At 53.7% G+C, this 26,904-nt stretch overlaps 1 protein-coding gene across 2 annotated transcripts in view; it reads left to right on the top strand.

Annotated features, from left to right (window-relative positions):
• The window catches only part of Pacsin1 (protein kinase C and casein kinase substrate in neurons 1), a 49,615-nt gene that overhangs the window by 14,797 nt on the left and 7,914 nt on the right, over positions 1–26,904 (top strand). The window contains exons 1-2 of one of the 2 annotated variants that reach the window (XM_076857711.1): positions 17,129–17,193; positions 26,616–26,741. In XM_076857711.1, coding sequence (XP_076713826.1) covers positions 26,679–26,741 — 63 coding nt within the window. In that variant the 5' untranslated portion in view covers positions 17,129–17,193; positions 26,616–26,678. Of the gene's footprint in view, positions 1–17,128; positions 17,194–26,615; positions 26,742–26,904 lie in introns of those variants that run through there. The other variant, XM_076857710.1, reaches the window with a different exon arrangement.

Raw genomic sequence — 26,904 nt, 5'->3', positions numbered from 1 at the left:
GGACAGACACGGGGTTCTGAGCATGCCCGCTTCTCCCAGCCCTCTGACCCCCTCCCCGCCTGAGCTGGCAGAGGGTGTTAGCTCCCGGATCACGGGATTGTCCCGCCTCGTGTCCTCCCCCACCTCCGTCCAGCCAGGCCACTCACTCCCCGCGGCTCCCGCCTCTGCTGGTAGTTCTGCCATGGTCCAGTCCTGTAGTGGCCTTTCCTCCCCCAGCTCTGGCAGGGACAGGGTGTCACTCTCCCTGGATGCTGGTGGTGGCCAGGAGCGGGTGACTCTGGATCTGAAGGAGGATCCTCAGCGTCATCTTTAAACAGGGACAGCTGGGCTCCGAGGGCCAGTTTCGAGGTTCATGCTTTCCTGGGAAGTCGCAGACTCAGGGTGGGCGGAGATTCACGCCTCTCTGTCGCCACCTCTCATGATGGGACCCAGGCCTGCTCCCAGCTGTGCCCACCCACCCTCTGGCAGCTGCAGGGGAGGAGAGCGCATCTGCCACCGAGGAGGCCCTTGACTTCACATCTGGCCTTCGAGTCGTGATGGGCCACGCGCAGCCTTGCATCTGTGCCTCCAGAACAGCCACCCCGTCCTGGGGGATCTGATTAATGACAAGGCCCCCCACCTCTCCAACCAAGAAGGTGTTGCCACTGAGATCTGGGAAAGTTCACAGTCGCATTCGGCTGCTTGGGAGCCAGTGGCTCACCTGGTGCCAGGTGTGGGACTCAGTGTCCAGTGTTCAGAGACGGATTCCGGAACCTCTCCTGACCCCAGCTGCAGTCAGTGTGCAGGGAGACAGGGTCTCGCTCTGTTGCCCAGGCTGGCGTCAGAGTCCTGGGCTCCAGAGATCCTCCTGCTTCAGCCTCCTGCGCAGCTGGGACTACAGGAACTTGCCCCTCACTTTGAACACTTGTCAGGAGCGCCTCTCTTCCCTCGCTTGCCCTGCTCCGTTCTCTTTTCTCCTCTATAAAACGCTCCTGACGTCCACTCTCTCCTCCCTTCCAGACATGCAGGATCTCAGGGAGGTATTAGGTGGAAAGTTCACTGAGTGGGTTTATTTATACTAACATGTGAATGACTCCCATCTCTTAACTGTACCAGTGACTATTTAGACGTGCAAGAGAAGGAAGTTTTCGTCATTGGGAATGTTAAATGAGAGAAGGAACTAGAAAAATTAAGGAATTCTTTCCTGTGACCCCTAACATTCTCCAAACCTGGGATGGTGACTGAACTCACACGAGGGAACTTTTGAAAGCAAAACCAAACGAGAACCCTTGGGTGTTACAGGAGACTCTCAGGGTAGACAGCACGGATGCACCTTATTTATTTATTTATTTTTTGTGCTGGGGATTAAACCCAGGGGCACTTTACCACTCAGTCACATCCCCAGTCCTTTTTTTATTTTGAGATAAGGGTCTCACTAATTTGCCCAGGCTGGCCTCAAACTTGTCATCCTCTTGCCTCAGTCTCCCGAGTAGCTGGGATCACAGGTATTTGACACTGTGTCCAACTTGAATGGGCATTTATTTTTTTATTTTTGTGGAGTACTGGAGTATTAAACCTAGGGGTGCTTTACCACTGAGCTGCACCCCAGTCCTTTCTTAACTTTTAAAATAAGTTGATGAGGCTGGCCTTAAGCTTTTAATCCTCCTGCTTCAGACTCCCAAGTTGCCAAAATAACAGGTATGCACCACCATGCCAAACTTGAATGTGCATTTTATTTTTATTTTTAAATTTTTTTTTTCTGTAGTTGTAGGCAGACAGAATGCCTTTATTTTATTTGTTTATTTGTATGTGGTGCTGAGGATCAAACCCAGGGCCTCACACATGCTAGTCAAGCGCTCTGCCCCTGAGCTACAGCCCCAGCCCCCTTGACTGTGCATTTTTTTTTATGTTTATTTATTTTTACTTGTAGTTGGACACAATACCTTTATTTTATTTATTTATTTTTATGTGGTGCTGAGGATCAAACCCAGGCCCTTGCATGTGCGAGGTGAGTGCTCTACTGCTGAGCCCAACACCAGCCCCCTTGACTATGCATCTTAAAAGGAGATTTTATTGCACATTAGGTTTTAGAAGCTATTTTGTAAATCATACCTGAGTTCTAATGGTTTCCATTCCCCCTGCTTTTAAAGGAGACTTACTCAAAGGACCCCTGTGGCTCACTGGGGCTCGGGAGGCTGCAGGTGGGACCCAGGTGAGGAGCTCAGCTGCACACAGGCCACTCGTCCTTGGGGCTCAGCCTTGGTTTCTCCATCTCTGCGATGGGGCTGAACCCACTGCCCGTCGCCCAGCCTCCTGTTTGGAGCTGGCAAGTGACAGGCGGCGAGCCGTCCAGATGCAAGTGATTAGGCCTTGGGACAAAGGACAGCCTGTGACGGGGGAGAACTCGGCACCTGGGCTGAAGCTTGGCCAGTGGCTCATGGCAATAATTGCTGGGTAATTATGAGGAGCGCCAGGCCAATGGCTTCTCATGCTCATTCTGCTCCCTGCAAAGGCCGCATGGAAACGCCCGACGTCCCCCCTGGGAGCCAGGAGGTGCTGGTGGGTTGTCCGGGGGTCTCTGGGCTGCAGGCCCAGGCTCCAGCCGCTCAGGTGATCTCTGCCAGCCTGATGGGGAGCAGGTGGAGAGGGCCTGGCACAGAGGCTGCTGGCTCCCCTCCCCGTCAGCTGGCAGGTAAAAATGGTGGTGTGCATCTCTCCGGGGATCATTGAGGTGAAAGGTGGTGACGCTGGACCACACGGCTAACATCCTGGCCTGTTCCTGGGGCCCTCCCATCCTGCCACCCTCCCTCCCAGCAGCCAGCCAGGCAGGTGCTGCAGGCATCCTTGGGTGAGAGACGGAGAGGGTGGGGAGCCTGGCGGACGGACATTGAGGTCACTCCCGCTCCCTGGGAGGCTTCTCCAAGAGCCTGGCCTCCCGGGGTTCCAGGCCTGCTCACCTGCACCCCAGGCTCCCTCTCCTGAGCTTCCCCTCCTCTGCTCCACAGCTGCATCTGGCCCGTCCTGCAGCAGTTCTGCAGCGTGGACGGCTGCCCATCCCTTTGTCTCCAGTGGGCTCTGGTCTGTCCCTATGCCTCCCAAGGGGCCCTGGAGCTGAACCCTTGGCCGATTCCCATTCAGCCCCTCAGATGTATCTAGCACGACCCGTCAAGGTGGGGTAGCCCGTTTATTTGAGAAATTTCAGGGCTGGACTCTCCCATAGTCACCCCTGGGCCCAGCATATTGAGTGACTCCTCAGGCTAGAGATTGGGAACAGAGAGGGTAGGACAAGACGGCCCCAAGAATATGATCTCAGGACAGTGGACGGTGGGTGTCCAGCCAGTGTGCTCATGGAAATCACCCCGGGAACTTTGAGTTAATGCCTGGACTCACCACAGAGATCCTGGGTTACAGCCTGGACCTGAAGAGTTTTTGAAGTGTCCAAAATAAGGGCTGGTGCTCAGCGGTAGCGCTCTTGCCAAGCATGTGAGGCCCTAGAACTGCAAAAAAAAAATAGTCTCCCAGGTGAGAAAACTGGGTAGCCACATGAGAAGAATAAAGTTGGACCTTACCTCACACCGTACACAGACATTAACTCAATGGACCAAAGACCTAAATATAAGGACTAAAATTATAAGACTCTTAGAAGAAAACATAGAAGAGAATCGTCATGAATTTGGATTTGGCAATGGTTTCTTGGATATGACACTAAAAGCATAGGCATCAAGAGAAAAAAATAAATTGGACTTCATTAAAATTAAAGCTTTTGTGAATCACAGGATACTGTTAAGAACAAAAAAGCAGCCCAGGGAATAGAAGGAAATGTTGACAAATCATATATCTGATAAGGGATTATTATCCAGAATAAATAAAGAACTTCTACAATCCAACAACAAAACTCCAAACAACCCAGTTTTAAAAAATAGGCGAAGGACTAGAATAGTCTTTCTCCAAAGATAAACAGATGGCCAACAAGCACCTAAATCACTGTCCCGCGTCACTAATCATTAGGGAAATGCCAATCAATACTCAATGAGATACCACTGCATATCCATTAGCACAGCTATTATTATAAAAACAGAAAACAAGTGTTGGAGAGAGAAATGAGAACCCTTGTGCATTGCTCGTGAGGATGTAAAATGGAGAAGCCTCTGTGGAGAAGTCTGTTGGTCCATTAAAAAGTTAAATATAGAGCTGGGTGCAGTGGCGCACACCTGTAATCCCAACTATTCAGAAGGCTGAGGCAGGAGGATAGCGAGTTCAAAGCCAGCCTCAGCAACCCAGGCCCTAAACTACTCAGTGAGACCCTGTCTCTAAATAAAATATTAAAAAGGACTGGGGATGTGGCTCAGTGGCTAAGTGCCCCTGGGTTCATTCCCTGATACCAAAAAAAAAAAGAAAGGAAGGAAGTTACACATAGAATCACCGTGTGATCCAGCAATCCTGCTTTTGGCTTTTGCCCCAAAGGACCAAGAACTAGGACTCCGTCACTGGAACGTGAGTGTTCATGGCAGTATTATGCACGGTGGCCAAAAGGTCAAGACAAGCCATCCACAGATGAGTGGATAAGCAGAGCGTGGTCTAGACATAAAATGGAAAGGTACCCACCCTTAAAAAGGAAGACAATTCTGAGAGATGCCGCGATGCAGACGGATCTTGAGACGCTGTGCTGTGGGAAAGAAGCCGGAGGCAAATGGACAGATAAGTGATTCCATTTAACGTGAGGAACCTGGAGAAGGCAAATTCACAGGGACAAAATAGAACAGGTGGCTGCCGGGCGGGGTGGGGGGAGGATGGGGAGTTGGCTTTGCCTGGGTACAGAGTTTCTATTTGGGAAGAAGGAAAGTTCTGGAGACGGGGGTGTGATGGTTGGAGAGCCCCAAGGATATACTTAATGTCACGGAATCGTGCAATTGGAAATGATTAAAAGGAAATTTTTTTGTGTCATGCATATTTCACCTTGATTAAAAGAAAATTGCTCTGGGTGGTTTGAGAGAGGCCAGCGTGTTGGTGTGAAAGTAGTTGTTGGAGCTCAGTGTCTAGGTGTGGCCCTGGGGGGAGAACAGCCACATCTGCTGGAAAGGTCAGCGTCAGGGAGGATGCCCCTCCCCCATGAGGCAGGCCGGTGGAGTGACTGGCAGGTCTGTTGGCTGCTGGGCTCCACCCACCTTGGCTGGTGGAATTCTCTTCAGTACCTGGGGCAGGTGTGTGCTGGGTGCTAAAGTGGGTGATCCAGGTAAGATTTTATGAACCACATCCGCTCAGTCAGTGTCAGCTCATGATATCAGGGTGTGAACATAGCATAGTTGTGATCGAACATATGAGACATGCCATGTGCTCTGCAGTGTTGGAAAGATTACTCAGGTCTCTCTTTTTAAAAATTTTTTTTTATTATTATTAGTTGTTCCAAACATTACAAAGCTCTTGACATATCATATTTCATACATTTGATTCAAGTGGGTTATGAACTCCCATTCTTACCCCATATACAGATTGCAGAATCACATCGGTTACACATCCACGTTTTTACGTCCTGCCATACTAGTGTTTGTTGTATTCTGCTGCCCTTCCTATCCTCTATTCAGGTCTCTCTTGAAAGAATTCTATGGAACAGTTGGAAGACGTGACCTCTGGGTTCAGATGTGTTGACCCTACAGACTTGATGAAGATGGTAGTGATAAGGAAGCCAAAGCCAGAAAAAAATCAACTTGGAACGGTTTAAACCACTTGTCAGATTTTGTGTACATGGATCACATGGCCCCTGTTAAAATACAGACTACGTCAGTGGGTCCAGAGTGAGGAGGGGCCTGGGATTCTCCTTTTCCAACAAGCTTTGGGTGGCACTGGTGTGGATGATCTAACAACCAGAATTCCAGGAGTGAGGGTCCTCAAACATGGTCCTCCCTTGTGAGACTTGGAAACATGTTTTAAATGACTGGTGCTTGGGTCACCGCTCAGAGTTTCTGATTTAGTTGTTGTGTGGTTTCCTAGGTAACTAGGCAGAAAGTTTAGGAAATACTTGCTTAAACAAGAAGATTCGTCATCCCTCTTTCAAGGATCTCCTGAAAAAGATGGCTTCCAGTTGTTTAACTTTGTGACTCAACCTCAAAGAACCAACTTCTTTTCCTCCTCAGTGAGGAGGTTTGGCCCTCAAGTTAGCTCCCCCTGGCGTTACAACATGGCTGCCATCGCACCGGATATCATGTGCAGACTCCACAAGGTCCAGAGACAAGAGACTGTTTCTTCCCAAATGTCTCTTTTCATCAACAAGGAAACTTTCTGGAAGTCTTTCAGCACTTTCACTTTGGTCTGATTAGTCAAAAGATCAGGAGTATCACAAATGGCTTAGCAGTTCTCAAAATGGGGTCTCTGCCCAAGAGCATCAGGATCTCCTGGGTACTTGATAGAAGTGTAAATTCTTAAGCCCTGTAATAGACCTCCTGAATCAGAGATGTTGGAACAAGGCCAGCAATCTGTGTTTTAACAAGTCCTCCAGCTGATTTCAATGTCTGTTTACTTTTTTGGCACGTCTGCCGACTGGGGGTGGGTGTTGCTTCTATCAGTGAATTGAGGCTAATGCTGCTAAACACCCGTGACGTACAGGACAGCCCACAGCGAAGCAGCAGCCAGTCCAAGAGTCATGGTGTCCAAGTTAAGAAACCCTGGTTTATTTCCCATGAGCCTTTTGTGTGTGTGTGTTTGCTGGGGATTCAACCCAGGGCGTGGCACATGCTAAGTCCATGCTCTGCCACTGATCTGCATCCCCACCTTGAGTTACCTTTTTTTTTAGGTACCAGAGATTGAACCCAGGGGTGCTTAACCGCCGAGCCACGTCTCTAGCCTTTTTTAAATATATTTTATTTAGAGGCAGGGTCTCTCTGAGTAGTTTAGGGCCTCCCTAAGTTGCTGAGGCTGGTTTTGAACTCGCTGGGATTACAGGTGTCCGTCACCGTGCCTGGCCTGAGTTACCTTTTTTTTTTCAGTACTGGGGAGCCAACCCAGGGCCTCATGCATGCTAGATAGGTGCTCTACCAGTGAGCTACACCCAGCCCAACCTTATTTATTTATCTATCTATCTATCTATCTATTTATTTGTCTGTCTTTATTTTAATTTTTTTTTGTATATCACAGTGGAATGCATTACAAATACTTTAAAAAAATTTTTTTTTAATATTTATTTTTTTTTAGTTATCGGCGGACACAACATCTTTGTTTTGTATGTGGTGCTGAGGATCGAACCCGAGCCGCATGCATGCCAGGCGAGCACACTACTGCTTGAGCCACATCCCCAGCCCCACAAATATTTTTTTAAATATTTATTTTTTAGTTGTAGTTGGACACAATACCTTTGTTTTATTTATTTATTTTTATGTCGTGCTGAGGATCGAACCCAGGGCCTCGCACGTGCTAGGTGAGCGCTCTACCACTGAGCCACAACCCCAACCCCATTACAATTCTTATTACATATATAGAGCCCCATTTTTTTTTCATATCTCTGGTTGTATACATAGTATGTTCACACCAATTCGTGTCTTCATACCTGTACTTTGGATAATAGTGATCATCACATTCCACCATCATTAATTACGCCCTGCCCCCTCCCTTCCCCTCCCACCCCTCTGCCCTATCTAGAGTTCAGCTATTTCTCCCATGCTCCCGCTCCCTATCTCACTGTGAGTCAGCCTCCTTATAGCAAAGAAAACATTCGGCACTTGTTTTTTGGGATTGGGTAACTTCACTTAGCATAATGTTCTCCAACTCCATCAATTTACCTGCAAATGCCATGATTTTATTCTGTTTTATTGCTGAATAATATTCCACTGTATATGTATGCCACATTTTTTAGTCCATTCATCTGCTGAAGGGCATCTAGGTTGGCTCCACAGTTTAGCTATTGTGAATTGTGCTGCTATAAACATTGATGTGGCTGTGTCCCTGTAGTATGCTGTTTTTAAGTCCTTTGGGTATAGACCGAAGAGAAGGATAGCTGGGTCAAATGGTGGTTCCCTTCCCAATTTTCCAAGAAATCTCCATACGGCTTTCCACAATGGCTGCACCAATTTGCAATCTGAGCCCAGTTTTAAATTTTTATTTGGAGACAGGGTCTTGCTAGTTGCCCAGGCTGGCTTTGAGCTGGCGATGGCCTTTCCTCTGCCTCCTGAGTAGCTGGCATTCCAGGGGGGCCCCCCACGTCCCGTCTGTATCAACCAGGACCCTGGTTAACCAGGGCAAGGGGGATGGCTGTGAGGCCCCAACAGAGCCTGCCACCCAAACTTCCACGTTGACCAGGCATCCCCACCATCTGCTGCACCGTGAGCTCTTTCTTGCTCGGTGAGCTCTTTCTTTGGAAATAGACACAGAAATAGCACGAAATCTAAGCACGGGACTTGCAGGTCCGAGGCCTCTGAGTGTGGGGATGAGGCCGAGCCCAGCCCTCACCCCTCGGCCTTGAGTCCTGAGGGGGAGCCGGGCCCTGGCAGGAGTCGAGTTTGGCTGACTCTTAAGTATTATTGCTAATGCTGTTTTATCAAGAGCTTAATCATCTCTCTAAATATAGTGCATGATCTGAAAGGTGGGCTGCTTCCCTAAGTGTGACTTTGCACCGTTTGGGCTTTTTTTTTTTTCCTCCAAGAAAGGCAGCCACAGGACTAGAATGGGATATGCAGGACCTGCCTTTGGGGTATGTCTACATTGGTATTTTTCAACTACACCTTCTAGAACTGTCCATTGGCACTTCCTGGGACGGTGGCAATGTTCTACATCAGTGCTGTTCTGTTAGTGGCCACCAGCTATTGGGCACATGGAATTTGGCTAATGAAACTGAGGAATTGATTTTTTTAAAACTGAATTTCCAATTTTATTCAATTTTGATTAAATTTAAATAGTCCCATTACACGAGGGGCTTCTATAATGGGCCACGCAGCCTTTCCCGATGGCCCCTGGCAGTCTCCTGGCCCAGGGGGGCCTCAAGAGGGGCTCAGCACACAGGATATGGAGAGCTGGATGAACTGTGATTTAGAGGATGATGTGTCCTGTCAGTCTCAGTAGGAGGTCCCCTAAGCTCCAGAGAGGGGCTCAGTATTTTGAATTTTGCAAAAATTTGTATCCAAATTCAATATTTTCCAAGCTGGGGCAGTCAAATCTATGTAGAAACTCAGACTTTTTGCTTTGATGGAAACTTTCTCGATTCAGTGTGGAAACATTGGTTATCCTAGGCTTCCCGGAAACTCTATCCTGTAATTAATTGAGTGAAGAGTCATTTGCTGGGAATGGTGGCACACACCTGTAACTTCAGCAACTTGGAGGCTGAGGCTGGAGGATTGCAAGTTTGAGGCCAGCTTGGCAACTTAATGAGACTCTGTCTACGGTAAAAAATTAAAAGGTTGGAGGATGTAGCTCAGTGGTAGAGCGCTCTTGGATTCGATCTCCAATATGGCAACAACAACAACAAAAATATTGTTTGTTTTCCAGTTTTTAAAAAAACTACTTAGCATGCAGGTTATTTGGTAGGCAGAAATCTTCCAAGACCTGGGGTTCCTGTGTGAAGAAATACATAGAGTCCCTCGGTGGTGAAGAGGTTAGAACTTGCTCATCTGCCCAACTCGCTTAGTTTCAAACTGACACCCAGAGGAAAGCAACTTAGGTGGACAGAGACAGGGCTGAAAGTCAGAGCCCAGGCCTGGGTAAGAAACCAGTGTGTGGGCAGGAGGCTCGGGGTAGAGTCCAGGCCCAGCAGGCCTCAGTCCTGGGTTCAAACTGCTCCCCAGCAAAAAATAAATAAATAATAAGTAAAATAAAAATTAAAAAAAAAATCCAGTATCTGGACGGTATGAGTGTGTGTGTGTGTGTGTGTCTGTCTGTCTGTCCGCCTGTCTGTCTGTCTGCCTGCTCCACGTGCGCCGGCTTCCCAGGATGGTGATGGTGATGGTGTCCATGGCGTGATCCAGAACAGGGGAACAGTCTCTCTGATGGCCATCCTGTAGGGTAGCCGGCACGGGCATCACGATGGGGAAAGGTTATAAAAAATGCAAATTCTTGGGACCCCCCCCAGACCCGGGGTGGATGAGTACTTAGTGCTTCCAACCCTCCCTGGGCCCACAGCCTCTCCAGACTTCACGCCCTGGTGTAGCTCCTCCCACCTGGGTGTGGCCACGCGAGTTCTTCCAGCCAATGGGGGCACCAGAAAACCTGAGGATTCCTGGAGAAGGGCTTGCATGTGTCATTTTGGCCCTGAGCTACCATCTGAGCGGGTCCAGCTACCCTGCTGGAGAGACTGTGATGGAGAAAGGGAGAACAGGAGAGGGAGGGAGAGCGACAAGGACAGGCACCCAGCCGGTATGCCTGCCGCCCCAGCTGGGGGTCAGTCATGTGTGTGAATAAAGAAGCCGCCTTGGACTTTTCAGTTGAGGCCAGGCAAGAGCAGAACCATCCAACGGAGCTCAGGCAACATAGAATAAAATATAATAAATCATTGCTGCTTGAAGTCATAAACTCTGGGAGCTTCATTAATCAGCAGCAGACGACTGATAACCCTGCTGAATCTGGAATTTATACTTTGAGCAAACCTCCGGGAGGTCCTGGTGTTCCTAAAGCCCGTGGAGTCCTGGAAGAGGCGCTGCATTTGGAATCCAGAGGCCTGATTCGAGTAGCCATGAGCTTACGTCTTTGGACGTGTCTCTGCTTCTTTCTGACTCCATGTCCTTGTATGTAATAAAGAGCTAAGGACAGAGGCTAGGGATTAAGGGGGAGAAAGTGCTCGTGAATTGGAACTGGTAGACAGAAATGAGGAGCTACGAGTTGCAAGAGTTGTGAGAGTCAAAGTGGCATTACTGTGGCTTGGGACACTGAGGCAGGAGGATCAAGAGTTCAAAGCCAGCCTCAGCAAATTAGCAAGCCCCTGAGTAACTTAGTGAGACCCTAATGAAACAAAATATAAAAGAGGCTGGGGATGAGGCTCAGTGGTCAAGGGCCCTTGGGTTCCATCCCAGTACTACCCAAAACAAAACAAAACAAAACAATCATAGATAAAGCTGGGAGGTTCCAAAGGGAGGGATCACATGCCTGTGTGCCTGGTAACAGGGCTAGCCACAGACTCTGCCAGAACGACAACTTCACACACAAAATACGCTGCAAAGACGTCCACCCAACAGCTGACTGTTCAGCCTCAGACCGCCACCACCCGTGTTATAATCCTCTGGCCAAGGAATACTGTTTCAAAATATCTGATGTAATCTCTCTCTTCTTGCCTTTAAAAACATCCCCCTTGAGCTTGGAATGTCGCTCAGTGGCAGAACACTTGCTTAGCGTGCCCAAGGCCCTGGGCTCAGTCCCCAGCACCATACACACATCTCAAAAAAGGTCCCCTTGCCTCAACCTCCCTGAGGAAGCACAGAGCTTACCATGGCACACATGTTCCCACGGCAGTGACGTCACGCTGAGAATCTGTTTGCTCGTTAGCTGGACAGGTCACTGCTAGCCCTGCCGGCTGTGCTGGAGCTGGCCCAGGACACTGCAGCCTGCCTGGTGCTGACCTGTGACCCTATGGGACTGTGATTCTGGCATCTTGGCCCAACTTGGTTCCCTGAGGTACCAGAGGTGAGGAAGTGGACTAGGGCTGTCCTGTGGCTGGTGGTGTGGGGACAGTCCCTCCAAACCACAGCAAGTCCTGCCGCTCCACCTCTAGCAGGTGCCTGGCTCCCAGCCTTTGCTGTCTCCCCGCTCTGGTTCACTGGGACTGATACAAGAGCCTCTTTGGTTTTTGGTTTTGTTGTTTATTTTTGTTTGTTGTGGTGCTGGGGTTGGAACCAGGCCTCACACATTCTAGGCAAGGGCTCTGACACTGAGATACACCTGTAGCCGTTTGTTTTGTTTTTAATTGAAATATAACATAAGTTTACATATATTTTTAAATTGAAGTAGGATAGAAGACATTTCCAGTGGCCAGAGGGATGCTCCCTCCTATTGGGACCCCTGGAAGCAACTGCTGTTCTGACCTTAATCACTAAAAAGTAGATTGGCCTATTCTTGATTTATCTGTAGTTTGTGTGTGTGTGTGTGTGTGTGTGTGTGTGTGTGTGTATAAACTTCTTGGTAGTTACTCTAGGTGTTACCATATATATTTACCTATATCTGTATGTCTTTATACCCATCCATCCATGAGTTTGACCATCAGTCCATCTGTCTGTCCATCTATCCACCCACCCATCCATCCGTCCATCTGTCTATTGGTGTCAACATTTTACCAGTTCAAGTGAAGTGTAGAGACTCACCCACACTCTAAGCCCCTGTATCCTCCCTATTTAAATCTAATTGTCTTGACTATTCCCTCTGCATCTGACCACATCCTCGTTTTTGCTTCAATCCTCAAACATAACATAGATCTCTATTTGCCCTCATTTTTACTCTTTCTGTTGTTCTCCACTCCCCTCATGCTCTGAGATTCCTTCTTTCATCGTTTCCTTTCTGTTCCAAGAACTCCCTTCAGCCATTCTAAAATCTGCTGAAGACCATTATCTTGCAACCTTCCTCTGGGAGCACCTGGGTGCCTGTGCATGGCTGAGATATTTCCCCTGGATACAGGGTCCTGGGTCGGCCACTGCTTCCTGGCTGCCATTGTTTCTGGTGAGAAATCCGCTGTCGTTCATTTTACCCTTTTAGATAAGGTGTCATTTCTCTCTTTATTTCTCTCTGCTTACAGATTGTTTCCTTGTCACTTCTTACATCCATTGTTTATCTTTTGCCAAATTTAGAATATACTTTTTTAGCCACTATTTCTTTGATACTTTTCTAGTCCCCACTCTTTCTCTTCTGCTTCTTGGACTCTGAAAACATGGATGTCAGGTCTTTTGTTACAGTCCCACGGGTTCCTGAGGCTTTGTTCTCCCCCACACTTGGTCCATTTTCTGCCTATTGTTCTGACTTGGGTAATTTCTACCGTTCGACTTCAAGTGCACCGACTTTCCCTTTCCTATCTCCATTCTGCTATTAAGCCCTTCCAATGAACTTAAAAATAAAATACCAGTGACTTCCCTTTACACTTAGAATCAAATTTAGAGTCCTCGCCATGGGCTCTACAGGATCTAGCCCCTGCCTTCTTTCTTTTTTGGGGGTGTATTCTGGGATTGAATCCAGGGTTGCTCCACCACTGAGCCACACCCCAGCCCTTTTTATTTACTTTTTGAGACAGGATCTCGATAAGTTGCCTAGGCTGGCCTTGAACTTGCCATCTTCTTGCCTCAGCCTCCGTGGTCACTGGGATTACAGGCATGTAATCCTCTGGCTCCCTCCTTCCTCTTGACTACCTTGCCTCATTTAAGACCTCTTTGTCTAGCTTACTCCACCTGCCATCCATTCATCTACCCATCCGTCCATCAGCCTGGTACTTCTCATACACCTGTCTCTGGGGATCTTGTGAACATGAAGATTCTGATGCAGGATATCTGGGGTGGGACCAGAGAGTCTGCATTTCTTACCAGATAACAGGTGATGCCAAACTGCTGTTCCTTAGATCCGGGTTCTTGCTGGCTTGTTTGTCTATTTTGCAGTACTGGCCCTGGATGGAACCAGGGGCCTCGTGCACACTTAAACATGAACTCTAACACGAAGCCATGTGCCCAGCCTTGGACCCAAGCTTTGAGTGTCAAGGCCTTAACTGTCCTGAGCCTCAGTCTCCACAACCATATAACGATTCACTGTGAAACAGTGGAGTAGAAAGCTCTATGCGTGCTGCCGGGACTTAGCAGATGCTCTGTGAGGATCCCTGGCCGATTCTGGGTCCTGTAGGGCCACTTGACATTTTCTCTTTCTGAGTTGCCCGTCCCCGGCACCCATCTGCTCAGCTCCCTTTGAGACCCTCAGGGGAGCCCTGTCCATTTTATTTGCCCAGAGCTGGCCAGTCCCACCCGTCATGCATGGGTAGGGGTTGGGGAGGACTCTGGCATTTTGACAGTCATGGGAACATTATGCAAATAGGATGCAAAGCAGCATCTAATGAGCCCTGATTGCATTTGCCCTGGTGGTGGGGAGCACGTGGATAGCTGTGCTGAGATGGGGGAGGGCAGTGAATTTGGGGGTTAGGCAAAGAGGAGCTGGCAGGCAAGAGGGCAGCTGCTCGGTGGCCTGGGCCTGACACCTTTCTCCTGTGTGGGCCAATCCCACTGTGAGACTGGGCATGACTAAGCTGCACAAAGAGGGGCTGAGGTGAGGCATGGGGCAGGAGCTGTCCCTTGGCCTGCAGGTGGGGGAGCAGAGGGCTGCAGGTGGGTGACTCAGGGCCTTCCCAGCAGCAGATGGGGCCGGCTTAGGCTGCCCGTGGGGGTGGATGCTCTCTGGGCTGAGGAAGGAGAGGGTGGCAGAAGGGGTCAGCTTCTCCCATGGGGTCTTTCTAGAATCCCAGAGTGGAAGGACAGGACTCTGGCTCTGCCAGATGGCAGATGGGACTGGGCCAGGCTCACTGGGGTGGGCTATCTTTGGTGTCCCCAGAGGAGCCCATTCTTTAGGAGAAAGATGATCCAGGGCCGGGGTCAGCAGGTGGGCCACAGGCTCTGTTACAGCACCTGGGGACTCAGTTCCTCCCCACCCAGGCTGAGGCCTCCTCCCTGCCCAGGAAGCCTGGCCTCCCCACCATCCTGTCCTGGGTTCTTCCTGAACCTGGCTGTGCACCCACAGACCTGGGGACAACTGGTGTTAGTCTTTTCTCAAGGCTAGAAGTCATCTCTGATGTCATTTGCGGGGGTCTTCATTCCCACAACTTGACTGGTACTTTTAAGTACAAACAAGCCTATTCTGAGGGCTGGGGATAGAGCTCAGTTGGTGAGCTTGAATGCACAAGGCCCTGGGTTCAATCCCCAGCACCACAAAAAAAAAAAAAAAAAAAAAAAAAAAAAAGCCTATCCTGCCTTTGATCCAAGGATAAGAAGTTAATTTGAGTGAAACTTTAAGAAACTAGTGGCTATGGCCATGTTTCCCATGAGGTCTTTCTTAATGGAATTTCTGTGGCACATGGAAAAGGCTTGTCAGGCCGAGGGTTCAAATCCCAGCCCAGGTCTTTACTGACTCCCTCACCAGGGATGACTGATCCATCTCTAAGCCTGTTTCTAGTCAGTCCAGTGACCTTACCATGTTGAGCTGCTGTGACTGCAGGAGAGGCCAGGAACTGAGACAGTGTTCAGTAACTCCCCTCCAAAGGCAGGGCTTTTTTGTGAGTGTGTGTGATGCTGGGGATGGAACCCAGGCCCTTGTGCATGCGAAGCAAGCACTCTACCAACTGAGCTGTACCCCAGCCCCTGAGGCCGGGCTTTGTGTTGGTACTCTGCATCTCAGCACCTAGAACAGTTCCTGGCACACAGCGGTGCCAAGTCAGCACTTGTTGAATGAACGAAACTCCCTACTTCATCTATTCCAAGATGATGTCCCCCTTCCATTTTGCCATCTCCAATATTGGGATGCTTCTTGCAGTGCACGGCTGTCTTAGTTTAATTGGCAGCAATCTTATGATTGAGAAGGATCTTAGATGTGATGAATATGGATGAGACTATCATTTTTATTCAGAGGCACGCTTTGGCTTCATGTTCGGAGAGTTTCTGGTTCTGTTCTGCAGTATCTGCCCTCTCTGGGGGTGGCGGTGTCCTTAGAATTGCCCTGGGGCACAGGGGTTGCATTGCCCCTTGCCTGAGGACCCCAGGTGGTGCTGGACTGGGTCCTTCTGTTCGCTCTGGATCCCAGTCCCATCTCAAGTCTCCTGCCGCTCTCCCCCCTGGTATATGTTGTCCCTCCTGAGGGAATAGCAGGGCTGTCTAAATTCCAGAATTCCCTCTGAAGAGGGAGAGGCGCTGTTTCACTCTACGCCGTCATAACTTCAAGTGCCAGGACTGGCCAGCGATGAAGGAGGTGGAGGGGATCTGTGTGAGTCCCCTAGGCTGGGTGTGGGGCTCTAAGCAGGATCTAGTTTGGAGCAGAAGGAGGATTTTCAGAATGGGGGTCATGGTGGAGCCCTTCTCCACTCCCCCCAGTTCCCTCACCAGTAGCAGCCTGAGACACTGCACTGGGCAGATTAGCGCCTGATCCAGGGTGGGTGGAGCTGACAGTCAAATCCTCTTCTGGGAAGATGGAAGCCACAGGACACTTTACTCCTATGGATCCCTCCCAAGGGCGTGTGTGTGTGCAACTGTGTGCATTTTTTCTGATGCCTGTAGATGTGTGTGTGTGTGTGGGGGGGGAGTCTTAAAGATCTGTGTGTGTGGATGTTAGTGCTACACGTGTATGTGTGCTATGTGCACACGTGTAGGTAGACACACAGACTGGAAATGCATGTGTGCAAATACGTGTAATGGCGTTTGTATCTGCAAGTGTGTTGTGGGGTGCACACAGGCACCGACACACATGAGCAGTGCAAGCCCAGATGTGGGCTCTGAGGGATGTGTGGCAGCCCTGTCCTGTGGGAGGAGCATCAGAGTTGCGATCACAAGGCCTCAGGGCCTGCAGTGGCCAGTCCTGAGGAACCCCGAGTGTTCAAACACCCTGGACGTTTTACTGCTGTGGGCCTCAGAGCCAATCTGTAAAATGGGTATGAAATTATAGATGGGCATGTCACAGTCAGCCTGGCTTAGAATAAAAAAGACTCAAAATAACTGAATGAGAGAATAAATAATTAAGAAAATAGCAGTGTTTTACAGAGCAGCATGCCCTAAGATTTTAAGCACCCAAAGGGAGTGCATGAAAAGGTGCCGTCCGGGAGGGAAGTTGGGAGCCAGGATCTCTTGGGGGTAGGGATGTTGGAAAGGGCGGCGAGCCGCGTCCCCGCCAGCCTGTCTGTAAAGGGAGGTGTGTGCGCCCCTGTAGACGCCGCGCGGTGCGGAGGGCGGGCGTCCCCTGGCGTACACCGGAGGGAGGTTGTCGCTGCGGAGCATTGCCCAGTTGCCATAGAAACGAGCAGAAGGAGGTGGGTGGCTGGAGAAGGAGGCGGGTCGGGAGGAGGGAGCGGGGAGGAGGCGGCGGTGGGGGGCGGGGAGCTGGCTCCTGCAGTTCTGGCGCTGCTGCCTTCCCGAGCGAGCGGCGGAGGGGACCCTGGAGGACAGAGCCCCCAGCCCGGCGCCAGGCCCCCTCCCCGCCGGCCACCACGGAGCAGAAGGAGGACGGCCAGCTCCTCCGGCCCTGGCCCGACCCAGCCGGGGCAGTAAGGTCCCGCCTGCCGCAGGCTTGGTGCCCGGACCTGCTCAGGTAGGCATTAGCGTGCTGAAGGGGCTGCGCGGAGAGTGGGGACCCGGGCTGTCCCTGTCCTCCTGCCAGCGGCACCTGGTAGGAAGCGAGCGGGTGGGAGGTACAGGGGCCAGTGACCTGCTGGGGAGTGGGCTTGGGACACAACCAGCATCTGGAGAGGCTCTGGTCAGGACCTGGGTCTTCCCTTACCAGGAGGACTGTCCCTGTCGCCTTTCCACCACAGCCACAGGTCCTGATTTTGTAGACATGCCCCCCACCCTGCCCCGAGGGCCAAGGGCGGAGAAGGGCTGGAACCTCCAGGACCCACAGTGCCACCCTTCCCCAGGGACGAGGGCAGGAGCAGGGAGAAGTGGTCACCCACCCCCACTCAGGGCTCTGCTAGGTTCTGGACATTTGGAACAAATAGACTCACCTCCCACCCTGGACAGGTGACCCTGGATGGTCTGACCACCCTCTCAGGTGACCCTGGATGGTCTTGGCACTGGACTTGAGCCCCCTACTCAGGCAAGAGGCACCTTCTCCTGCTCCAAGCTCAGCCCCTCCCCCTCTGCTCTCCCCGCAAACCGAGCGGACTCTTCTCACCCCAGGTCCCCAAAAGGACCCTTCTGCGCGTCCCCAGGGTCTTCATGTTGAGTACAGAAGAGCGGCTCTGGGTGGGGTGGGGGTGCCTGGCCCTCCCTGCCCTTCTCTCTGCTGTCCCTCTGCTGCATTGCTCCTGGGGACAGTCTCCTGCTGCTAGGGGAGCTGGGCACTGCGGAGGAGTCTTTGCCCGCTGCTCGGGAGGGGTGGGGTGGGGCTGGGGAGGAACTGGGCGCTCTGCCCCCGCACTGGGCAGGAGCGGGCTGGAGGGGCTGCAGGTGTGGGAGGTGGGCTGCCAGCGTGGCCCTGATTGGCGCTCTGGGGCCTTGGCCATCATGGGCAGGAGATCCCTGCCTGAGGGCATCATTGGCTTGCGGCCCTGGTAAGCTTAAGACCCTACCCCCTCTCCACCGTCTCCTCCCCCCAGCACCCCTGAGAGCTTGGCTGAGTCCTTTACTAAGCCCCAGCACCTTAGTGAGGCGTCTCCTTCCCCTGGGCACTCGGGGTCAGAGGATGTGATAAGGGACCCAAGGGGGTCTTGTTATGGGTAGGGGACACCTATGGAGCAGCTCACAGGTTTGCTTGGCTTCTGTCAATGTTGGGTGCACACTGCTGAGCGCTGGCCAAGGGGGCTCCTACTTTGGGGGTCCAAGGTTTTGAAGGGGAGAGGGCAGGCCTGGGGGGTGGAGAACAGGCGGGGGGCTACAGAGCTGCCTGTGCACACTGGCGCCCTTGTCCCCGGGGTCCTGCTGCTCTGAACCCCATGGCTCTCCTCCACCAGGCCTGGGGCTGACATCTGTCCCCCACCTCCAGCGCCTGGCTCCATGGCCTGTGTGAGTCAGGTGCTGCCTCTACCCCCAGGGAGGGCCTTGGTGAGGCCCTGGGTAGGTCCTCTTAGCAAGCTCCTCTAGGCCACCATCCCATTCCTGCCCTCCCTGCTCCAGGCCACCTCTGCCTCCCTTGGTTTTTTACGGCCCCTGCTCCTGTCAGGCTCTGTCTTTGCCTGCTGGCGGTCTCCTACTCTTGTTCTCCGAGACTCTGCTAGAATGGCCTCCCAGGCCTGTTCTTGTCCCTGTCTCTCTCTCACACTCGTGTGCACACAGCCCAGGGCACCTGCCTCCCCCACCAGCTGTCCCCACTTCACAGGGAGCCCAAGGGAGGCCCAGAGTAACTCGGAGGCCTGGGCCAGGACTGGAAGAACGCTCTGGCCCCAGTCTGGCTGGTCCTCCTGTACCCCCAGCGCAGGAGCTCCGAGGAGATGAGGCTCTTCATGGGTATTCAAGGTTCCCATACTGGGCTCCTTTCTCCCAAAGCCGGCCCTCCCCCATGCCAGCCATCGGCCACTCCATCTGCCAGCTGCTCAGGCCAGAGCCACCCTCGACTCCTTCTCTACCTCCAAACCACTGGCAAATCCTGTTGGCTCAGGTGTCCCTGCACTTTCAGCCCCACCCCCTGCTGCCCCCTCCTGGCTTTACCACCTGGCTGAGCCCTGTCTGCCCTCACCAGGAGAATGCAGCCAGGGCCTGTTTCCTGCCTTCCTCGCTCGCTCTAGACTGTTCTCCCCAGCCGCAGGTGAGCCTGGGAAACTGAAGCCAGATCACATCCCCCTTCTCCAGCCCTACAGTGGCTCCCATCTCACTGGGAGAAAGTCATGGCCCTTCCTCTGACCTGTGAGGCCCAAGTCATCATCTGCATCCTCAGCTCCCCCCACCTCCCTGACCTCACCCCTCCTCCTGCCTGCACCCACCTATTCCTGTTCCTTGACTGTGTCAGTCCTGCTTCTGCCCCAGGGCCTTTTCACGGCAGTGTCCTCTGGCTGCATGCTCTGCAAGGCTCCCTCAGGTGCTTGCTCAAATGTCACCTCGGAATGACCTTCTCTGACCATCCTGCATAGAAGAGCACTACTCCCAGCCCCCACCACCCCTCCCAGACTCCTTCCCTGTCTTGTTTTTCTCCACAGTCCTGTCACCTTCCAACACCCTTTATCCTTTACCTGATTTCTTGTCTCTCCAGACCCTTTAGCATGGGAGTGCCAAGGCTCAGGAATGTTCTCTCCCTTTCACTTCTGTAGCCTCTGAGGTGAGGACAGGCCTTGGGGGTTGGCCCTCAGCACCTGTGCTCTAATGGGGTCCTGGAATTTGTTCCTCATGGAGGATGCCAACCCCAGGCAGTAGCCAGGGACATGGGATCAAAGGGGACACTGAGCATGGCCTGGGTCTCTTGCTTCTTGCCTTTGCTCTGGCCAGAAAAGTTCTGCAAGGCTGGGCGGGAGGAGAGCTGGCCCGGCATCTTCTCCCAGTGCCACTGACGGGAGAGGCCAATGGCCCCCTCTGGCCATTCCTGGTTCTCTGCTCTGGGGAAAGCATGCTGCTCCCACCCCGACAGGGGCGTGGCCTACAGGGCCCCCAGAGCACCAGGCCTGCTCTGCTAAGTGGCCACAGAATCAGTGGACAGACAGACAGAGCCCTGCACAGGGCCCATGTGAGTGACCGCTGGTCTTGAGGAAAGAGGTGCCCAGAACAGAAGTTGGGGGGCCTCTCTCCTGCTTCTGCATTTATGGGTGTCTCACTTCGGGCCCCCAGAAGCCATCCTGAGAGGAGGGTGTGTTCTTGTGGGAGGTGCCTGCAGGACCCCTGGGAGTGGCAACAGAATGAGACAGAGAGGGAAGGCCGCCCAGAGGGCCCTCTGTCCAGCGGTTGTCACCCTGGGCATCACGAGCCCATCCTACTGGGAACGGGAGGCGGGAGCTGGTCCCCATTCATGACGGCTGGTCAGTGGCCGGGCTGCTCCTGCCCTGCCCCATAGCTTGGCGATATTTCTTGTGTGGCTTTGCCTGCTCTGACATGTAGGTCCCCAAAAGAGGTGTCTTGTAGCCTGTGGCCACTGACTCAGCCTTGGGGGTCCCCTAAGGCCTGTGGGCAGCAGAGCCTGGGTTCCCGGGTTGGGAGCAGGGGGCATGGGAGCTGCCCCTTGGGTGCCTTTCCAGAGGGGGTGAGAGTGAGTCTGCGGCCTTGGGCTGCTAAGGGTGGGATGGTGAAGGGCAGGGCCAAGGCCAGCCGGGGGGCTGCCAGCTGAGCCCGTGAGGCTGGTCACAGTGGGCAGCCGTCAACCCTTTCCTCACTGGGACGCCTGAACCCACCCTCCGGCTGTACCCTGGGTTTCCCTGGACCCCCAGCCCCACACCACCTCCTGTCTGTGTTTCCGTCCTCCCTGTCCTCCTTACCATTGCTGCAGGGAGTCCCCTTGGGGACCCCAGGGGCTTCAGGGCGGAGGAGGTGGAGGTCCCCGCCTGGTCTAAGAACTAGAGAGAAAACAAGAGGCAGCCAGGCCTGGGGTCTTCCTTTTGCAGGGGACCTGGGGGCCTGGAGATCCCAGGTAGGGTCCAGCAGCCCTGAAGGGGTCCTGGGGGTGTGAGCCGAGGGGCCAGTGGGTCCCCAGGAGAGATGAGCCTCTGTCCATCCGAGGCCTCTGCTGCGGGCAGTAGGAGCCAGGCTGACCCGGCCTCCTGTGCACGGCCACTCACTGCCTCCTGCGTCTGACCCCCCACAAGGGGACACAGAGGCACAGGGAGTTTGAATGACTTGTTGAGGGCACAGCCAGGAAGTGGCAGAGCCAGGATTTGAACCAGTGTCCAGTCCTCTTCTCTGGCCCCGTGGGCCATGCTCCTGATGACCCTGGGAATCTGGGGACATCTCTGGGCTGTAGAGAGAGCAGCGGCCACCCCCAAGCCCAAGAGGCATTGTTCCCAGCCGGTGGGGTGTGACTCAGAATGGCCTCAGGTGGCAGGGAGGGGTGGTCCCGACGGGAAGCGGGGCTCTGGGGGGACAGGGTGATGGAAGAGGGGATGGCAGGTGCCCCAGACGGGGAGGAGCCTGGCAGGGAGTTCCTCAGGCACAATGAGCACAGGGAGGAGCGGGGACAGCACCTCACAGCTAACCCGAGTCCTGGCTCCACGTGGAGCCCCAACAGAGGCTGGTCTCCTGTGGCCGCACCTCAGACTCAATGAGCCCTCGCGCTTCTCTGGGAAGCGAGGACCAGGGAGCGCTGGAATGTGTGCGGGAACTGGGACGGGGAGGCGGTGCTGGCTCCCCATGGCCCTGCCTAGGGATGAGCTGGGAGAAGGCCAGAGGCCGGGAGGACGGGAGGGACCACAGTGCTGGACTGGGTGCCTGGCGGGATGGCACGGGAAGTTCACAATCCTGGGTCCAGAACCTGCTCCACCTCTTCCCCGCTGTGTGACCTTGGACAGGTTATTGAACTCTGAGTCACAGATGCCAGTCTGTAGAACAGGGCTGTCCCCGCCATTGCTGTGGACTGTCGTGAGAATCACAGCTGATGTATATGGAGGGGCTGCCACATAGTAGGTGCTCAAAAACGGTTGTACTTGATTCAAAAGGAGAGTGGAGAGAGGCCAGAAGGTCACTGGGCTGTGGATACTGTGCTCTGAGTCGGGGGAAGGAGGCTATACTGAGGGCAGAACAGCCTGGGGACAGGGGAGGTGGAGACCCTGGCACAGGACCCCAGGGATGACCAAGAGGGCAGGAGGCTTCTCCTGGCAGGGGGTTGGAAGCAAAGGATGATGGGACTTGGACTCCCTCTCCTAAGGGACGCTGGCTCTAGATCATTGAGTGCCCACAATGTGCAGTTAACTGGATTTGGCTTTGGGATACAGAATTCCTCAAGCCAGGGGTAGATGGGACAAGGTCCCTGCCCCTCAAGGGTCTTTTCTTTATTATTTTATTTCATCTTGGTACTCAGCGATGCTTTACCACTGAACACATCCCCAGTCCTTTTTATTGTTTATTTTGAGACAGGGTCTTGGGTCTTGCTTAGTTGCTGAGGTTGGCCTTGAACTTGCAGTCCTCCTGCCTTCTCCTCTGGAGTCACTGGGTGGGAGGACACCCTGTGACTGTCACATAAAGCATTGGTTCCCTCCGTTCCTGTTTTCTCTTTTCCTGTTCCCTGCCTCTTGCTTCCTCCTGATCCCTGCCAGGGGTTCTGGGGGATGAGGATCAAAAAAGACCAGTGCAGAAAGGGCCATGGCCCCAGAGAGGACTGAATCCCTGCATCTGAACTCTGGGATCAAATCCCAATCCCACCTTCCCTGCCTAGGGGTACCAGTCAGGGTTCTTCAGAGAGACAGAGCCAGAAGGGGATGGGTGGGTGGATGGGTGGGTGGATGGGTGGATGGGTGGATGGATGGGTGGATAGATGAGTGGATGGATGGATGGATAGATGAGTGGATGGGTGTGTGGGTGTGTGAGTGTCGGGGTAGGTGGATGTGTGGATGGATGGATGGATAGATGGATGGGTGAGTGGATGGATGGGGACAAGTTTTTAGGGGACTTCCGCTCATGTCATTCTGGAGGCTGAGAAGTCCCAGGACAGGACAGGCTGGAGAGGCAGAGGAGTGGGCAATGTGGCTCAGTCCCAGTCCAGACAGCTCTGAACCAGGGGAGCCCATGGTGTGCCTCCCGGAGTCAGAAGGCTAGAGAACCTGGAATTCTCATGTCCGAGGGCAGAAGGGGTCTCAGCTCCAGACCAGGACAGCCAGCTGATTTGCCTTTCTTCTGTCCTTTTGTCCCATCCGGGCCCTGGGCTGACTGGGCCCACCCTGGGTGAGGACAGATCTTCCTTTCCCAGTCCTCTGCTTCAGTCCTCCATATGAATGCTGCTCTGCCTGCCACTGGGTGTCCCTCACCCAGGCCACGTCCACACCTAACGTTAGCTGTCACTAAGCCCCCTTGGGCAGGTAGCTTTGGGGCTCCTTGACTGGCCATGGGAACCCCCAACCCCATGCTGGGGGTCAGACCCTGGCCTTGCACATGCTCCACAAGTGCTAGGCCACTGAGCCACCCCCCCCAGCTGTTGTGGTATCGAGTTCCACGTGAAGTGCTCTGCACAGTCCAGTCCTCGACACCTGCTGGCCACCACCATTACTAGCACACGGGTGGCCTCCTGTCCTACTGCCCTGGCTAGCTTTCCCGTGCCACTTGGTCAGCCTCTTTAACAGTCACATCCCTGAGCCTGTGGGTTCTTGTCTACAGTAGAACCTGCCGGACGCAGTTGGTGTTAGGCACGTGGTCAGTATGTGCTCAGTGGACACCAGCTGCTGTTCATAAAGATAAAGGTTTCCAGGGTCACGATAGCTTTATGACCACTGGTGAGAAAAATCAGATGGGCTTTGTGCCCACTTGATGGGCTGAAGAAAGTTGATTGTGTCCCCAACTTGGCCACAGGGAGTGCCAGATGCCAGCCACATCAGGTGCAGCTCTTCAGGGACAGCTGTTGATTGCCATTCAGAAGGACACAGCATTTGACCAGAGGGAGCTTCTCACCTGCTCCCAGGGAGGAGGAAGCAGGAGTGGGATGATGCATCTGGTCATGGGGCACTGGGGACACACAGCCTGCCTCCCTGACTCTTCTCTCGGACCCTGCCTGCCTACCTTCCTGAGCCCGTCCCTGCGTAGGCCCTGCCCAGGGCTGCAGTGAGAGAGCCTGAGTCTACTGTGGGCTTCACATTCACATCTCATCTCATCCTGAAGTCAGATCATTTCACAGAATGGCCCAGAGAGTCTGTGTGAATTTCCCATAGTCACACAGCAGATTAGAATTGGAGCAGTGGCCTGACAGCGGGAGCAGTTTTCACTACATGTGCTCCTTCAGCTGAGAGCCTGGAAGCTGTCACCTGCTGACCCAAGGATCCACCCCAGCAGGTCCCAGCTGCTCTGTGCTGGACTCCTTGTCTGGACCAGGAGGAGAGTGGTCCCAGCCACGGGGCATTCCCTTCTGGCCTCATGCCCCATCCTAGCTGCATGGTGCCCCTTCCCCAGGCTGAGAGCACACCCTCCATCCCTGTCCCTGGCCCTCACCTCTCGTCTGACACAGGCTGGAGGGGTTTTTGAAGCACATGCTCCACTTCCACAGGCAAAATTAAAAGAGCACAGAATGATATAAAGTAAGAAGTGCCCCTCCTACCCCGTCCCCTAGGCTCCAGTCCCTTGAACATGACCACCGTTACCAGTTTGCTTTGCCATCTTCTAAGTCTTCTCTGTTGGTCCATCCATTGCACACTGCGCTCGTTTTGCTTCAGTGGTGTGACGTGGGGAGGGTTCCACTCAGTGCCAGGGCGCTTGGCGCAGGCCTGCACTTGACTTAGCCGGTGCCCTGGAGGCAGGTACTTGGGTTGATTCCAGCCTTCGGCGCTGACCAGCGCTGCTGCAGTAAATAACCCTGTGCATCTCCATGCGCCCTGCGGCTGAGCGGGAAATTCCTAGAAGTGGTATTGCAGGGCGGAGTGTGTGCCGAAGAAACTGTACCAATAACTTGATCCCTCATGCTCTGCCAAGTCACTTCCCCACTACCACAGGCGGGAGGCACGCTGCTGGGGTTCACCTTCATTCCCATGAGGCACGAGGAGGCCGTACAGGGTTGTCGCTGGGAAAAGAGCACCAGGCCCTGGACAGACAGGGAGACCAAGGCCAGGGAAAGGGACATCTTTGACAAGGATCCTCATGGGTGGGTACCACCTGCTCTGAACCTGAGGGCCAGCTGCTGCTAAGGGGCAGGGATCCCCTGGTCAGCCTCTTTAATAGCCACAGCCCTGAGCCTGTGGGTTCTTGGACTAGTTAGCTGGACTGAATCTTGCACACCCCACCCTCTCTGAGCAACCTCACTGGTCAGGATCCTCAGTCCCCGATCTGCAGCACAGAGATGGGGAGGGGACTCAGAGCAGAACCAGGGTCCAGCTGGAGGCCGGCAGCTCCTAGTGCCGGAGGGCTTGGCTTGGAAGACCAGGGCCTGGTCCTCCATGTCCTGTCTTCTCACTATTGAGCCATTCTTGCTTGGGGTGGCAGCAAGGCCTGGTGGGGGAGGGGAGTGCCCCCAGCCCCGGGGCAGCACATGGCCTAGATTGGACAATGGTGATGCCAGCTGACAGATCCAGGGCAGCCACAGCCGCCCCAGACGCGGTACAGATCGCAGTGGTCTGACCTGTGGGCCAAGGGGTCCTGCGCCCTAGATGCTCAGACTTACAAGCTGCTGATGAGGGCTGTGGGGGCTGGCACGAAGGCCACCAGGGGAGTGCTGATGGCCGGTGGCCCTGCCGGGGGTGAGAGAGGGCCTTCCACCAGCCTCCCGGGGAACGTGGGTTCTGGCTGCCGGTAGGGAGTTGGGGGCTTTAGGGCCAAGAACAGGCACTGCACTGGCTGGAGGGGTTTTTGAAGCCCAGGGGGGGGGATCTGGGGAGGGGTTTGGGGGCCTAGTGCAGGGACCCAGCTGGGTCACTGTGGGAACGCTGAGGGGAAAGCTGGTAGGGCCACACAGAGCCCAGCAGTCCCATCTGAGAGGGCAGAGTTGAGAAGCCCGCTGGGAATCCCCAGGGGGCCCTGCAGGATGCCAGCCTCAGGGACAGCCTGTGGGATATGCACAAAGATCAGCCTGAGGCTGGCTGCCAGGAGCTGTGCGTGTCTGTGACATAAACCACAGATTCACACAGCGCGAATACACAGTATGTGGCTGTCACTAACTGCAGGGGTCCAGGAGCTCAGGAAGGGAAACAGGCGCTGGTTCTGGGGTTGGAGTTCTGAGAGGAGCAACCCAGAGGAGCTGGATGGACTTGGGGAGGAGGATGGAGCAGGTGTGGGGGAGATGGGGAGGCCGGCACAGGGCGCAATAGGTTGAATATTGGGGTTACCTTAGGGATGGAGAACCTTTTGCTGGGCAGGAAGCCCCCATTTCAATCCAAGGTTGCCCTCCCGCATCCTTCAGCAGGCTGGGAACTCGAATCTGGAAGGGGGAATGGGGGACTTTCCTTACCCCCTTGTGTCCCCTCTGCCCTCCAGTGCATGAGCCGCAGAGCCCGCTAGCCACAGTGTCACACCTGCTCATCTCCCCACGGCCACACCATGTCCGGTTCCTACGATGAGGCCTCTCTGGCTCCGGAGGAGACCACTGATAGCTTCTGGGAGGTGAGTGTTTGATGATCCCTGTGTCCTGGGGACCAGACCACCTGGATGTGGAAGGCCAGGCCCCTGCCCCTGCCCATGCCTCCAGCATTGGCCCCTAGCCCCAAGACTCCTCCAAAACCCTCAGTGTTCAACTGGCAGCTGAGGCCACAAAGTGGGGTGAGAC

This window comes from Callospermophilus lateralis, chromosome 6 (genome assembly GCF_048772815.1).
Source record: "Callospermophilus lateralis isolate mCalLat2 chromosome 6, mCalLat2.hap1, whole genome shotgun sequence".
NCBI lineage: Eukaryota > Metazoa > Chordata > Mammalia > Rodentia > Sciuridae > Callospermophilus > Callospermophilus lateralis.
Note: the sequence above shows the minus strand (reverse complement) of the source record. Positions and strands in the feature narration are given on the sequence as shown.